The 17,070-nt window shown below is 32.1% G+C and overlaps 1 protein-coding gene across 1 annotated transcript; it reads right to left on the minus strand.

Annotated features, from left to right (window-relative positions):
* Positions 1-2,478: 2,478 nt before the first annotated feature.
* LOC108458774 (uncharacterized) lies at positions 2,479-3,627 on the minus strand. The gene has a single exon (XM_017758171.1). It carries the CDS (start codon positions 3,625-3,627, stop codon positions 2,479-2,481), a length of 1,149 nt encoding a protein of 382 aa, XP_017613660.1.
* Positions 3,628-17,070: the final 13,443 nt, after the last annotated feature.

The following is a 17,070-nucleotide window of genomic DNA, read 5'->3' on the forward strand; positions in this document are numbered from 1 at the left end:
TCATAATTTTAAAAATTAGTCTTCAATATTTACGTATTATCTCAATTTAATCTTAATTCTAAAATTTAAAATTATATTAATACATAAATAATTTTTAAAAATCTAAAACTATTAAAAATAAAAAATATAAAGTTTTTTTAAAAATAATTCAATGTAGTTAAAACCCAAAAATATTGAACCAGAAAAAATCATTATTGATTCTCATATCCACCAGCTTCTCGTTCTCGAAGAAACTTGGCATATGAATCACCATCATTAGCTTTTTTCTTACCCAATTTTTTTTTCTTTTTTTATCAGACTTTTCGTTTTAAACTCTGTTTATTTGACTGAAAATGACTTTCAATTTCTTTTATATTTTATTGTATTTGTTTTATTGAAAATAATTTGGTCAACGAAAAATAATTTACAAGTATTATAACAAACTTATAATAGACATTGATAATAGCAATAAAACGACTACAAAGCAATAAGAAAAGAAAAAATAAAACACACAAATTTTAAGTAGAAACTGTTTCGGGAAAAATCACAGGCAGAGCAAAAGAGGAGAAATTTACTGATGTTGAAAATTGAATGATACAAGAGGAATTTCGACTACATCTATTTAAAAGTTGAAAAACCCTATTCTAATTAATGCCAAATAGAATAAGTGTAGTTCTATACGGGTTTTACTTGTGCGACATGATCCCCTTATTTTGCCAGTGTATTTATTTCTTCAACCAGTGACGAGATTCAGGTCACACAAACTCTAACAAGTTTTCTTATAAGATGACTTACCCTTTTAAAAAAGGTAAGTCATTTTCGAGAAAAAAACTCTTTTATAGGTGATTTTTTTATAATTGTATTATTATATTAATAGTAAATTTTATTTTAAAATATTTAAAATTGATAAAACATTATAATTTTCAATATTATTAAACATACATATTTAATTATCTATATCTAATCATGTAATAAATTATATTAAAATTTATTATTTTAATAAATTATTTAATATTTCAAATTTATTTAATAATAAATTTTAAAATATTAATTTTAAATGATATTATATTATTAAAATATTCAATATTAATATTTTAATAATATATATTTATTACAATTATAAATATATTAATAATAAAGAGAAAAGATTGTATGAAATAAATGATTCCACGTCATCCTTATCCCTTTCTAATAAAAGAATGATAAATCAGACTTTTCTTCCTAATTGTAAAGGGATACGGATGATGTGTCATACAGTCCATTCTCTTTAGAGAAAAAAGACTAAATCAACGTCAGTTCGATAGGATAACCCAACCCAATAACCCAAAATCGATTAACTGAAAAAATCGATAGAATCACAGTTGGTTTGATTTGGTCAATTTTCCCAATTAAAGTCAGTCAGGTCAGTTTGTTAAGCATGGAATTTAATGTCTCTCAACAAAAAAAAATCACAAATTCAAAATTTGTAAATAAAAGAAATGTTACTTTTATTTAGGGGGTTTAATCCAACTTGACTACGAATTTAATCATCATTCAATATATGAGTACTTGATATCGAAAATCTTTTGTGAAATATTAGTTTTTTTAGAAAGGGAAATTCATTAATTAATTCAATGAATGAGACCATACAATTTGGGAGGGGGGATAACAAACACTCTTTGTATGCGTTGGAGGACTAGCTCCACCAACACAACAAAAGCTTCATCTTCAACATCAATAGAACATTACGGTACGTTGACAATTGGCTCTGTCACAACTCAAGCACAACATATCAGGAGTGATTGCAAGCACTTAATACAATAAGGAAATCAACTCTGGATGGTCCAAAGCGGCGGGCAAAAATTGACAAAAGAACCGAACATCTATCAAACTAGAGAAGACGACGACAAAATTAACCCTAAAATCACTCGCAAAAGCAAGACTAAAAAGCGTACTACAAAAGTAGGCAAAAATTTTTAAAAGTGAAGACTTATTAAATAATAGAAAAACAAATAAAAAAAATATAAAACTTAAAACAACACGAGTTCAAACCGACTCATGAAATCATTTATTATTCTAAAATACTCTCAAAACATAAATAAATTAAGAAATTAACAAAGAGCTATCCACTTTCTAAAAGAAACTGTTGGTGGTGTTTTAACGATGATAGACACCGTCGTCTATCCATCACAACTTTTGAAGACAACAAAGATACCCATAAAATAAACCTGTAAACTATTTCAAAGAGAAGATGCATGGAGTTATGAGAAAAAGAAGAATAAGAAAAAAGAGAAAGAGTTTATGGGTAAAAAAAAAAGGTGACGATAGCTAATCTAGAGCCTAATACCGCTGCTAGACAAAAACAAAAAAATAAGAAGCAAAACGACTTGGAAAAAAAAATTAGGTTTTTATCGCGAGAAAATCTCGGCAAAATTTAGTATTTGTCTTAGTGGATAAATAGAAAATGTTAAACAATACAACAGTAAAAGATACATACACCTTTAAACTTTTAGAACTAATCTATATCTCGGGCTTTAGCTTAACAGGTTCAGAATCTGTTTGAATAAAATATGCCGACTTAATCCATCCACCAACCCTTATCCTGTTCAGCTTACGAGTCCTGAAATTATAAAAAGACACCGACCCGACATCCACCATAAACAGAGTGTCAGCACCGTAGAAGGAATGAATTCGAGAATGAGGCAGAGGAACCTTTTCGTGTAAGCTTTTCAAATTTATGGTGTGTTTTTTAATCCAAATCTTTTCATAGTTTAAAATCCAAACATCTAGCATCATAGTTTCTTGTCTAAGATGGATCAACCCGAGTTTCCCTTCGCGTGACACAGGGGCGATCTGATCACAATGATCGTTTCCACGAAGTGAGTCCGGCAGTGAAGTCATTGCCCATTCCTCTTTGTCTCCGTCGAAAGATAACATGGTGTACTTGGTGTACTTGTCTTGTTTGTCGTTGAACATAAGCCAATGGAGGCCGCCGCACGCAGAAACATCTTGATTGCACTCGAAATAGTCGTTGTGTGTTAATTTTAAATCGTCTGATTGTCTCCATTCCCAACTCTTGGAATCAAATATCTCGCAGTGCCATGATTTTTCATTGGAAAATACATTGAAATTATCTTCTTCGTTGGAATATTCCGAATCGAGGTCCAATTCGAGGTCTATAGTGTCGTCGCGGCTGTCGGAGAGTCGGACAATCTTGAACCATAAAGGGTTCGATCCGAGCACCAACATGCTTATCTTTGCCGTCCAAAATCGAGGATTTGGAGACGGAACAACTTCCCACTGTTGAGTCGTTGGTTTACAAATATAAAACGGATCATCTCTATGTTTTCCCGGAGTACATAAAACCAAACCTCCATTGACCGTTGCTACAATCCAAACAGGTTGGGGTAAAAAATTAAGTAAATCCTGAGTTGGTTTTGGATCGAGTCCTGACACCAAGTCCGAAGTCAATTGACCAAATAGTCTCGAAGATTGAACTAAATATCCCACCATTGTCGATGTCCTTTGAGAATGTAGCCGCATAAAATTAGATTCGTAAGTGAGATCCTTGCATTCTTTCGAAAGAACCCTACACTTTTTCATTGTTTTCAAATCAGCCCTCGAGAGGATTTCAAATAAAATATCGGTGCTAAAATCATAAGACGCCATCAATCTATTGAGAAAAAGAAGAATATGCAGCTAATTACAGTGAAGATTATTAATTAGGGTGTTTATATATATATATATATTAATTGGATGAATTTAATTCTGGTTGGGAAAGTAACTTCTAGTTCGAATAACAGTAGGATTAGGTTTCTTATAAAGTTTTTCTTTAAAAAATTAAATTAGTTTTTTTTAATTACAATAACAACATAAAATTCAAATAATAAACCCGACTTGAGCCTAGATCACATTTGAAGCAGTGAACACTTTTGACCATCAGACTATTACATAAAAATAAATTATATGATAAGAGCTAAAATAAATTATATGCATTTATTAACCAACTTTAATGAAGCTAAATCTTTCTAAATCAAGATTAATAATAGTTGATATGATTTCTTTTTTATAAGTACATAAAAATAAAAACTTCTCTTTATTTACTGTAAATTATCTTTATGTGCATGATTCTTTTCTTTTGGATATTGCAAAATTAATTATTTAAATAGTAGACACGACACAATGTGAGAGCAAGCAATCAAAAGTCGGTTATCCCAAAGCAGAATTTGGAGTTACATACACTTTACTTCTGCAATTGGCCTTGCTATTCAAACAGTGTTGTTGGATTAGGAGAAGAATCCATGTTTGTTAATGTCAAGAAGCTGCTAGTCGACAAGGCTTCCATTTCCAGGAAGGTAATAACTCCTCTCTTTCTTTCTTCACGCACCCAGATGGAAAGAAACAAAATCAGCTTTTTTACCCCAATCTTATAAAAAATATATATCTTAAATGGCATCCCAATCCAATTACTTACAGAAATGGTATGGATGCTATAGTGACCAGGGTTAGTGCATGACAAGGTGGCGGCACTACCCTAATTTTTTGCCACCATCATCAGCCAAACATTAGGCTGTTATGAACTTAAAAAATATATTTTTTTTTATTGGCAAATAGTAGGCATATGATGACACTGGTTTTTTTTTAACAATATACGGGTAAAAATCGGGTTAAAATACGGGTTGGGGTGGAGATGTGTCAGGCAGGACCCAATAGAGGACATGTGCCAAGCGGCACCTAGAGTGGAGCGCTGTTAAGCGACATCAAACCCTATTTAAACGATGTTTTTTTAAACGGTTTAGCATATAAGAAGAAAAGAGGAAAAACTTTTTGTAGAAGAAGAGAAAACAAACAAGAATTTGTAAGGTTAGTAGATTACTAATTGTATTTTTTTACATGAGATATTTTTTTCAAAAATTTATTGAGAAATTTAATTATTTTTATACAAATTTTGTATTAAAATGGATAATCAATTTTCATATGCGTTTATTTTAATGAAGTAATTTTAACAACAGTTAGATATATATATATATTGGAATATCGCTAACAAACAATAATGAGATTTAATAGAAATGTGTCAGTTGATGATATGAAAGAAAGAATCAGTGCAAAAGTTGTTAGACATTGTAAGAGGAGGATCTCGAAATTATTTTTCAAATTCTCAGTTTCAACAAATTTCATAAAATTCACCGAGATGAAACTTGTAGACAATAAAAACGTGGAGACAATAGTCACACTTTAATGTCAGAATCATAGTGGCTACATTAGACCGATTTAGTTGTTTGCTGAGTTAGCTGATGTGGAGCTAGTTAAAGATTTCACTTCATTAAGTGAAGAACATGGAGTTCAAGATCCGTGTACGGAGGTTCCGAGAGCATCTGTTGATAGGAGATCGAGTGTACACAAGTTCGACATCGATTTTAATGCTCCATTTGCGTCTGAGAACCTTAAACTGAGTCTCCGTTTACAAATACATTCGATGGTGATTAAGACCGATTTAGATAGTGATGATGAATATGATAATAATGGTCCTTCTGATCCGAGGTTGAAGATTATAGTGATCCTGATCTAGACAAGGTCCCGGATTGTATTGACAACAAAAGACGTGAATGACGATCGAAATGTTAACGCATCTTCAGATGGGAACTTGAGTTGAGGCATTGTCATATGCAATAATCATGAGGCTTACATGTTGATCGTAGATCCCGATACGGTGCATGCACACGAGTTTTCGGAGTACCCCGACATACTACATGCTCACTGATTGGTCGTAGATCCTGAATGTGAGGAGTTGTTCGTGGGCCAAAAATTTACAACCAAAGAAGATTGCCTATTTTGCATTAAGTAGTATAACATGTTGACTACAAAATCTTCGTGTCTAAATTGACATTTTACATTGGGGAGTGTTGGAGGTCGGTAGAAGGGTGCAATTGGCAGGTATGGTTCGCATTTATCCTAAAGTCGCAAATGTGGGAGATTCAAAAATTTGTTGGGCCTCACACTTGCACTTCAAATCGTATGACACAAGATTACTAAAAACTTGATACCAAAATTATCTGTAATGCATCATGTCAATGGTAAAAGACATGTTGATCATTCATGTTTCTGTACTAATTGTCCAAATGCAAGAAAGATTAGTGTCATACTAAAAAGCATAGTTAACTAAATAAATGACCATGGAACAATTGTATGGAGATTGAGATGCGTCGTACAGTAAACTATAGGGATGGATAGTCGCTATGTGTGAGTATGTGCTAGAAACTGTTAATGAGTTGCAAATACGATCTTATCACGATCCGGACGACCAACTACAATCGAGAAGAAGAAATTTTCACCGGATGTTCTAAACGTTTGACCCATGCGTGCGAGTCTTTTCCTATTGCAAACCGCTTATGCAGGTTGATGGAACTTGGCTATATGGAAAATATACATAGGTTCTATTTATTGCGATTGCTCAAGACAAAACCAAAACTTATTCTCGATAGCGTTTGTAATTGTGGAGTCAGAGAACATGAAATCATAACAATTCTTCCTGACGAACTTAACGTTTGTTGTTAAAGACAATAATATTTGCATTATATTCAATAGATCAAAAGATTAATTGTCGCAATTAAGCGTTCTGATATTCTGTGGAGATCCATTTACTGCATCCGACGCATCTTCTTTAACTTTTATCAAGACTACAAGAATATAGACTGGCAGAAACAAGTAGTGAATACAAGTAAATTTTGATTTCAACATATTTTTTAAATATTCTTAATACTTCTACAAATTAATTCGAAAAAGTAATGTATTTTCGAAAAACATATATGGCGTATGAGCTAGAAAAACACCATTTTAAGAAAATATTGATCAGGCTTTAGTGGAATATGAATTAGAGACATACATGGCATCCGTAGGTCACCAGGAAAATATTCTGCACACACCATTTTAGAATAGCTAGTAATAATCAAAATGAATGCCTGTATTAATCCTAACATATTTGACAATCGTCTCAATTGAGTGGAATATGAATTAAAAACAAAATTAAGTTAAAATTTGTGTTTTGAAATGTAATTTATGTTGAATGAATAATATTTAATTAAGACAAACTTGAAAATTTAAATTACAATTACAAACTACATACAATAAAGATAGTGTTACATGTGGTAAAATTGATGGTTCGATGGTGTCGTCCATGGGGTAAACTGTTGTGGTGCCTAGTGTTGGAATTGAAAGTGCTTGTGTCAGTTATTGTCATCCTTATGTAACATCGTTTGCAGCCTCCATCGGTGAAATTTGGGGTGTGCTAAACATACTCGAAAAATCATGTCTCAAAGGTTTGGTTAAGAAGGGTGGTAATGGGCTGAAGGTATCAAACATCAACGGTGATATTAGATTCAAATGATCAGAACTAGAATTGAGAATTTTCGACTGATATGCGTAACTTGATAAGCCCGGGAAATAATTATCTATCCCAAAATTTGGATGATAATAACTACCCCCAAATTATGTATAAGATCGTTCAAGTGTAGAAGGCGGATGTGTTAGTCGATGGGAGAGGTGCCTTCGTCGTTGTATTTTTAGAGGGACTAGTATCGATTGCCCACAAAATAGATATGGTTTCCCATTCTCGATGTACCAACGGTGGTAGTCCTTCGAGGGCCGCAAATTAAAAGCAAAATCCATCCGAGGTCTTCACCTTATCTGATTGTTCAATAATATATTATATTCTTAATGCTCTAGTGCTCAATTTTTTGCTTGTTTCCCCATTTTATTAATTTCGTAGACATCCCCCAAATTGTGGAATATCTGTAATATCTTGTATGCACCCGAACTGTTGCAGTAGTTGATTTTCATTGTACCACTCGACTGTTGAGAAATTTAATAGGGGTGTGTTAAGGCATCACAAGTGTGAGTGGATGTGAGCAGATGGGAAAATAACAATCACGATATCTAGGACAAAATATAACATTCAGACAAATTGCACAATTAATAACATGATTATAGTAACACAAGTTAAATAATATAAATAAAGTATTTACATGTCATGAATATTAGAAAAAACTACCTTTCCCCAATATGTGTGGCAATCATTTGTCGATAAATCGAAATGTATAGAACCTCTCGATACTCGGAGAAGTACTCCATCTACGATAAATTAAACTTGTTAAAACAAATTTTCATAAAAAAAAATTCTTAATGAAATCTTAAATTTTATCACCTATTCATAAGTGGGAAGACATGTGTTTGGTGACTAATTGATGTCAAAAATGGCATCCTGTAAAGCGCCTAGGACTGCAATAATATCAGGCACGTACCTATGTCTATGGTACGGTGTTTTGTTATCTGACAAAGCTTACGATACAATGTTTCTAATACTGTTGAGCCTCAATCGTACGAATGATCAGTTGTCAAATCAGAAAATAGGGGCAAGCACATCAAGTGGACATTGTTATTTGCATCTGGCATGATTACACCTTTTATAAGATGCATTATATATGCTTGAATGGTGTACATCACCTTCTGCTCAGTGGCAGTACTCAATAAAGTTTCAAAATTTCCCTTCAACCATGATTATAAACTCATAAATTTATCTCCACGATCATTGAGTGAGCGTCCTAGTAAGTGATAGCAAAGCGTCACCGGTTCGGATATTGTATTTACACCTGTGACCGCCCTATCGTCGATTGGGAGCTCAAGTTACAATGTAACTTCTTATAGAGTAATGGTGCACTCCCACATGATAAATGAAATGTGCGGTCTCCGGGCGCCATCACTTGACCAAAGTAGATATTAAGTCGCACCTCAAATCAAACATGTGGATCAGTGTCGTTGATCTGAATCCGGATGCCTTCAAGTATGGCATAAGACGTTCATTCGATAGATAACCAGCCCGGACCATTGACATTGTCTCTCAATACTAGGTCCAGACCTTGACCATATTAAATTACCGCAATAGTTAATATTGTCGAAACCATTTTAAAAGGGGGGTATTTTGAAAACGAGAGTCGCCACCAACCTTTTTAAGTGTGATTGGATCACCTTATAAAAATTTTTTTGGTCTACGAAATTGTGAGAAAACAGGTTCGGGAGTCGGTTACGTACGAGGAAGGGTTAGCACCCTCGCAACGCCCAAAATTGGTACCAAATTGAATAGTTTTGTCTTAACGTCTAAAATTTGAAGGAATTTAGAAATAAGATCTCTTTTTTGAAACTGTAATAATTTAAGTTGAAAATCAAGATTCCTTTGCTTCGAAAGAGTACGAACATCACATCCAGCATGATTGGACAAGATATTCCTAAGCTTTCATAATCGAAATCATCTTGTGATTTACAAAATTTATTTAAAAGGATGCTTTTTAGACATTTAGATAAACGAGAAATCGCAACCCAGCATGTTAGGACACTACTTCCCGAATTCCTAAATACCAAAAAAACATTGCCTTAATTTTTTTTTAAATTCTTTTGGATGAAATATAAATTTTATGACAATGATGTATATAAAATATTACAAGGTATCGATACTAAATAATATAAAATATATGATACATACTTTAACAATTCATGCAAGTATAACATAGAAAATGATAAATAATGACATTCATTTCATAATATTCATCATCATTTCATGCAGATATAACCATAGAAAACAATGATCATAACGATATAGATTACATAATACATACATAATAATATTTCATGCAAAATATAACATAGAAAACAATGAATATAACAATATAAATTACATAATATATAACAATATTTTATGCAAATATAACTTAAAATAACACAAATAATCAATTTTGTGCAAATATGATAAACAATAAATAACATAAAAATAACAAATAGTTGGTGAAATAACATTAGCATACTAAAACAATATTAAATAAATACAAAAAGATACAAAAATAATAAACAAAATATGAACATATAAATCAAAAATAAAGACAAGAAAACAAATACAATTTTTAAAAATAGATGCAGATTAGAAAATATTTAAAACAATGTATAAATGATAAAGGAGAGTTTTTAGAGATGATTAATATATAAAAAAAAACACTACATGATATAATAACTTAATATATAAAAATAATAATGTGTTAAATAGGAACAAAATTTTATAGTAAATTTTAAAAATATTAGATATTAAATATTTAATAACGATATATGTATTATTTAATAATAATTTACAAAATTTTAAATTTTATGCAATTTAATGAATAATAAAATAATATATAGTTTATAATAAAATAAAAATGTAAGGAATAATATATATATATAGGAAAATATATAACATATAATAAAATTTATAAATAAAATGTATAATAATATAAATAATATGATAAATAATATATAAAAATAATATATATACAATTTGTACATGTAACTAATGTTTATAAAATAAATAATACATATAGTATTTAAAATAAATTAAATATATATAAAAGGATTAAAATTTAATTTAATTTAAAAATCTAGGTTAATCACAAATAATAAAGAATTGGGCCTAATTGAAATGCACACCAAAATCGAGGGACTCATGGGCAATTAGTCCTATTCCCAAAACGGCGTCGTTTTCAGAATAGGCTTTATAATGGCCATTTGGACTAAATTGAAATAAATGTAAAAGGTTAAGGCCAATTTAAAATAAAAATAAAAAGAAATTTTAAATTTTAAAATTGTGGAAGGATTAATTGGGCAATTTGCCCATTTACCAAAAACACGCAGATCCTTCTCGGATCACGGGTCAACGCGCGGATCTTCTATTTGAACGGTGCCATTTTAGTGCTTATTGTACTAAGCAAAAACGACACCGTTTTTATAATACTATATAGGTTATATTTCGGTCAAAAAAAATCATTTCTTAAAGCTAAATTAAAAAAAAAAAACCTAAAATCCTCTGCAAGGGGAAAGAAGGGAAAAACCCTCTGAGCTCCAGCCTCTGGCCTTCATCGCCCATGCGTCGTACGTGCCACCGCACATAGTGGTTGGAAGGAGAAAAGCCTCGATTTTCCAGGTGAACCACAGGTAACCTCTTTTCTCTTATAAATACTGATATTTTTTCAAAGAAACAATTCCTACGCGTAGAACAACAAGAAATAAATCAAAATTGTAATTGAATCACCTTTTCCACAATGAAACTGTTCGTATTTCTCTTGTTTATATGTGTATATCTGTTTTATATCTGTAAAAAGAATATCCCCCTCCCCCTATTACAGTGAAATACATTTGGCTTTTTATAGCCCCTATACAAATTTGGTGCATTCTTCTATTCGATTCCTTGCCATATTTGCTGCGTATTTCTTTCTTTTTTTGCAGGTGACGACGAGAAGTCCAACGATTAATCTGGTGCTGATGATGGCGCACTGGCACACCGATTGCGGCGTGAGACAAGGGGTCGCTGACTACGGCGTGACGATTGGGATCTTGCGGCGCGAGTGCTTCTGGAAACCCTAGGGTTTCCTGATTCAGTTTAGGATTTGGGCATTCCTGGGCTTCGCTGCTTTGGGTCTAGTTTGGGCATATGGGCTAAGGGTCTTAGGTGTAACCGGGTATAGGGTTAATGGGTCTTTGGGCTATGTAAACGGGCTAACAATTTTGGGTTTTGTAAATGGACTGTAAAACTTTTATTAATTTATTTAATTTTTGTTTCTACTTTCATTTATTTATTTTATGGCCCGGCAAATTTGGGCTATTACAAATATAATAGAAAATGACACGAAACTTTATAGAGGGACTCGTAAATAACAAATAACAATTTTATTACTAGCACATTAATCGTATTTGTTGTGTGATCATTTTTGTAATCAAATAACTCATTTGGATATTTGCGTTAAAAAATTAAAGTTTAAACATTTCCAATCATTAACAAAACACATAAATATAATATAAAAGCATGCAAATCAAAAAAATAATAAAAATATCATAATCATATATAGAAAAGCATGCAAATCGAATAATATCACTTAAACTTTTTTATTCCTACACATATTAAAAAATACTAAATTGTTTTATTGAAAAAAACATTATCATTACAAAAATAAACTTATTATTTTATTATACATACAAAAAATTCAACTTGCAAGCTCTAAATTATTCAAATAACACTAAATAATAAATTTTCAACACAAAATATATTAAAAATGTAAAAATTTAAATGTTAAAATCTCAAACAAATTATAATTACATAAAAAGCCTTGAAAATTAGAAAAGAAATTTTAATATTAATAAATACAAACAAATATATAATAATTACAAATAAAAATTGAAAACTCACATATTTTTGGACATACCATTTCAGATATAATAATTTTCTTTATCCTAATTAAGTAAATAAAAAATAATATTAAAAAACAGACAACATATTTGTTGCTTCATTTCTTCCCAACACAAAATCTACAAAACCAAACTACCAAACTTTTTTTTTCAACACAAGGGGGCTTATATATATATGCCTTTAGGGAAAAGAATTAGGGAAATGGGCAGCTGTTTCGGGGGTGAGAAGCACCCCGTGACTGTGCGGTCACGTCCACCACAGGCGATTAGATTTCCAACAGTGGTGCCGCCACTCCTCAGCCCTCCTTCCTTAGGTGTTGCCTGACAACAACCCTCCTGCCCTAAAATTATTTTTTTGAGTCTGTAAATGGCTTGTATTATGCTTGGATTTTTTTTTTCAACTCATATACTGGTGTCGCCATATGCCTACCCTCCTTTTAAATATGTTTTTTTTAATCCATGGCCTAATGTTGGTGAGGAAAAAAATGGTGGTATCGCCACTCCTTCAAGAACAACCCCTCGACACTGTTCATTTCACCTATTTTGGTAAATAATGCCATGGGGATATCATTTTGGTATTTAACTTTTTTTTTGTATTATCAAGGTAAAAAAGTCGAAGAAATTCTCATGATTTTGTTTGGCTAGGATTTCTTCAGCTTTTTTACCCTAATAATGCAAAAAAATTAGTTAAATACCAAAATGGTATCCCTATGACATTATTTACCAAAATAAGGTGAAATGAATAGTGCCGAAAGGTGGTGCCTGAAAGAGTGGTAACACCATTATTTTTTTCCCACCAACAATTGCCCATTATTAGGCCATAATTAGATTTAAAAAACATATTTAAATGGTAGAGGGTAGGTATATGGTGGCACCAAGATATGGGCTAAAAATATTGTTAAAAATATTATCATTAAAAAATAACATTAAAAATACTAAACTGTTCTATTAAAAAACATTATCATTAAAAAACAGTTTAGTATTTTTTGATATGTGTAGGAGTAAAAAAGTTTTAAGTGATATTATTGTGTTTTGTATGCATTTGTATATATTATTGTGATATTATTTTTTATTATTGTGATTTGCATGCTTTTGTATTATATTTATGTATTTTGTTAATGAGTGAAAATGTTTAAACTTTATTTTTGTAAACTACAAATATCCAAATGAGTTCTTTGATTACAAAAATGATCACACAGCAAGTACGATTAATGTGCTAGTAATAAAATTACTATTTGTTATTCACAGGTTCTCTTATAAAGTTCCACATCATTTTTTATTTAATTGAGATATATTAACTAATGTGGTAATTTAATATGGTCTGAGTCCGTACCACGTATTGAAGGACCATGTCAACAATTCAGGCTATCTACCAAATGAATGTCTTATCCCATACTTGGAGGCATCTGGACTAGGATCAGTGGCATTGATCTATATGTTCGATTTGAGGTACGACTTAATATCTGCTTTGGTTGAGCAGTGGCACATTTCTTTTGTCGTGTAGGGAGTGCACCATCACTCTGGAAGATGTTACATTGTAACTTGGGCTCTCATTCAACGGTAGTGCAGTCACAAGTGTGAGTACAGTGTCTGAACTGGTAGCACTTTGCTATCACTTACCAGGACGCTCACCCGATGATCATGGAAAAAAATTTATGAGTTTATAATTTTCATTGTTGAAGGGAAACTTCAAAACTTTACAGAGTACTGCCATTAAGTGGGAGGTGATGTGCACCTCTCGAGCATATATAATGCATCTGATAAGGGGGTGTACTCATGCCAGATGCAAATAACAAGAAGGCCCACTTGATGTACTTCTCCCTTTTTTTCTGATTTGACGGCTACATGTTCGTATAGTTGGGACTTAGCAGTACTAGCAACATTGTATCATGAGCTTTGTTGGGTGATAAAGTACTGTACCGTGAACATAGGCGGGTGTCTGATGTTGCTATAGTCCTGGGCACTTTACAGGATGCTACTTTTGGCATTAGTTAGTCACCAAACACATGTTTTCTCATTTGTGAATAGGTGATAAAATTTAAGCATTACATTAAGAATTTTGTCTTTTTATTTTTATTAAAATTTTTTTAACAAGTTCAAGTTTTTTGTAGATAGAGTACTTCTTTGAGTATTCGGAGGTCATATACGCTTCCAATTTACTGACAGATGATTGAGACACGTCAGAGATCGGGAAATTTTTTTTAATATTCATGACATGTAATTATTTAATTTATGTTATTTGACTCGTTTTACTATAACCATGTTGTTAATTGTGCAATTTGTCTAGATGTCATATTTTGTCTCGAATATTGCAATTGTTCTTCCTCCATCTGCTTACATTTACTTATACTTGTGGTGCATTAATGCACCCCTATTGAATTTCTCAACAGTTGAGTGGTACAATGAGGATCAAGTACTGCGATAGTTCTGGTGCATACAAGATATTTCGGATGTTTCACAGAGTTTGAGGGTGTCCAAAAAATTAACAAAATGGGAAACAAGTAAGAGTTGGGCAATAGAGCATCAAGAATATATTGTATTATGGAACAACCAGATAAGGCGGAGACTTAATATAGATTTTGCTTTTGATTTTTATTTGTGGCCCTTGGAGGAGTACCAATGTTGGTACATCGAGAATGAGAAATCGTATTTATTCGGTAGGCAATCGATGTTAGTTCATCCAAAAATAGAATGACGTGGGCACTTCTTCCATCGTTTGACACATCCACCCCTTGTACCCGAGCGATCTTATACACAATTTAGAGGGTAGTTCTTATCATCTGAATTTAAGGGTAGATAATTATTTTCGGGCTCGTCAAGCTACGCATACCAGTCGAAGATTCCCGTTGAAATCTCTTTCCTTTTAATGCTCCGATTCTCCATCACCCCATGATTATCTCCTGAATTAGCTTTCTCATATAACTCTGAGTGATCCAATGCCCTAAATAGAAATCCTACATTATCTTTCGCTGGGTTTCTAGCGTCGATCTGCAAGGACTCCCTTGACTTCTGTTGTGATCTCCTCTCGACAAGCATCCACAGCCCATACGTTTCTCGCTTTCCCTCTATTTCATCAACAACCATTCTCGTGTCTTTCGACAGTGTATTAGACAACAGTGTTTCAAACGGTGATGTTTCAATCGGTGATGTTTTCTTTTCAATGCTAGAAATAGAGGTTCTATGCTCACAAGCTTCATTCACATGTCCATATCTACCCCAATGTAAGCAAACTGTCAATAAAAATTCATATTCAACTCTTTGGAGCATGCCATTGATTTGGACTTGAGACACCGAAGGTCTTTCTAAGTTATATACACAACCATTCTTGCAAATCGACTTCTTATCCTATTATCAGTATTCATGTCCAATTTTGTGACCTTCCCAATTGTTCCTCCTATTTCCACCAGAACCTGCAATCCTGGGAGTCTAACCCACAACATCACCATACTTGAAAAAATTTGTGTTGGATTAAATGCCACTGTCCATGGTTGTACTGTCAGATATTGGCAAAAAATAATCCAAGGTCCTTCAGAGAGTACCTTCTCACAATCAATCTTATGACCAAATCTAATTAGAAAATATCCATTCTCAATATTCATAAGTTGAAACGGTGCTGATAAGTTCTATAAGGCATAGATTTTATTATATAAAATCGAATACCTAATATTCCTTCCAAAAAGTTTAAGGATTAGAGTATTTTCATATCTTTGATAAGTAATTGATGGATTCTATCCGAGAATTCAATGGAGGGAATGCCATTCATAAAAAATTCTAGATATCCCCTTCTCGTAAAACAAAGTCTTCTTCCTCTAATCCATCCCCTACAACAGTGGGTGATTGCCCTACTAGTTTGTCCTTCCATGAGACTATTGGTTTATCCGTCAAATCAACCAGTATGTCTCTACTCAAGCCATCGCCTTCATCCCTAAAACGAACCTTTTTAGGAAACAAACCTTCAACAGAGCAGTCTCCAGAGGCATCATCCTCACAGAGAGAACCTATTAGAATTTAAATTAATAGTATGCTCTTTTTGAACAAAAACTAAAATTTGAAGTTATAAATCTTTGACTTATTATACACTATAAATTATAAATTGATACAATTTAACATATTTATGATAATTTATAAAGATTTAGACCAATAATGCATGATTATGTTCATCAGTGTTCAATTTAAGGATGCATAACTGTTGTGTGTAAATAACTATTGCAATTTGACAAGTGTACACGTCATTCAAGTAATAAAGTGATAAGTAACTATCATCTCCACAGGGACTGAAAATTAGTAAGAGATTGATTAAGTTATTATAATCCTATTAACTATACTAAATAGCAGGAAATACTCTTAAATTTAATAAGATGGTATAATGAATTAATGTAATTTAATGCTAAAAACAGAGACTTGATATGGTAAATAAAATGCAGTAGCAAATTATAGAGAAAAGCAAGAGTAATTCTATTGTTGAATGAATAGACTGGAATTATTCAGGTGAAATGTTCATATCAAAATAATGTCATGGCAAAATATTGTCTGATCAATTACTCAGAGAGTTACTACTATAACCTGCCTATATCGATAGCTAGATTTTAAGCTAAAAATCTAAGTTATTGTATGTCTACAGAACTCTAGATTAATAACTACAATGAACGTTCTTCTCTACACAACTTGCAACATCTATGTCTAGAGTGCTACGAATATCCTGTCGAATATTCGCTTGCATCAAATGATTCTAGATCCAATATATTTAACCTTTTCAAAATTAAAAAAAAAAATCTATGAACACAACATACAATTAGCTATGTCTAGAGCTTGCATGCATGTATTTAAAATAGACATATATAGAATGAAACAAAGATA

Source organism: Gossypium arboreum, chromosome 4 (assembly GCF_025698485.1).
Source record: "Gossypium arboreum isolate Shixiya-1 chromosome 4, ASM2569848v2, whole genome shotgun sequence".
NCBI classification, from domain to species: domain Eukaryota; kingdom Viridiplantae; phylum Streptophyta; class Magnoliopsida; order Malvales; family Malvaceae; genus Gossypium; species Gossypium arboreum.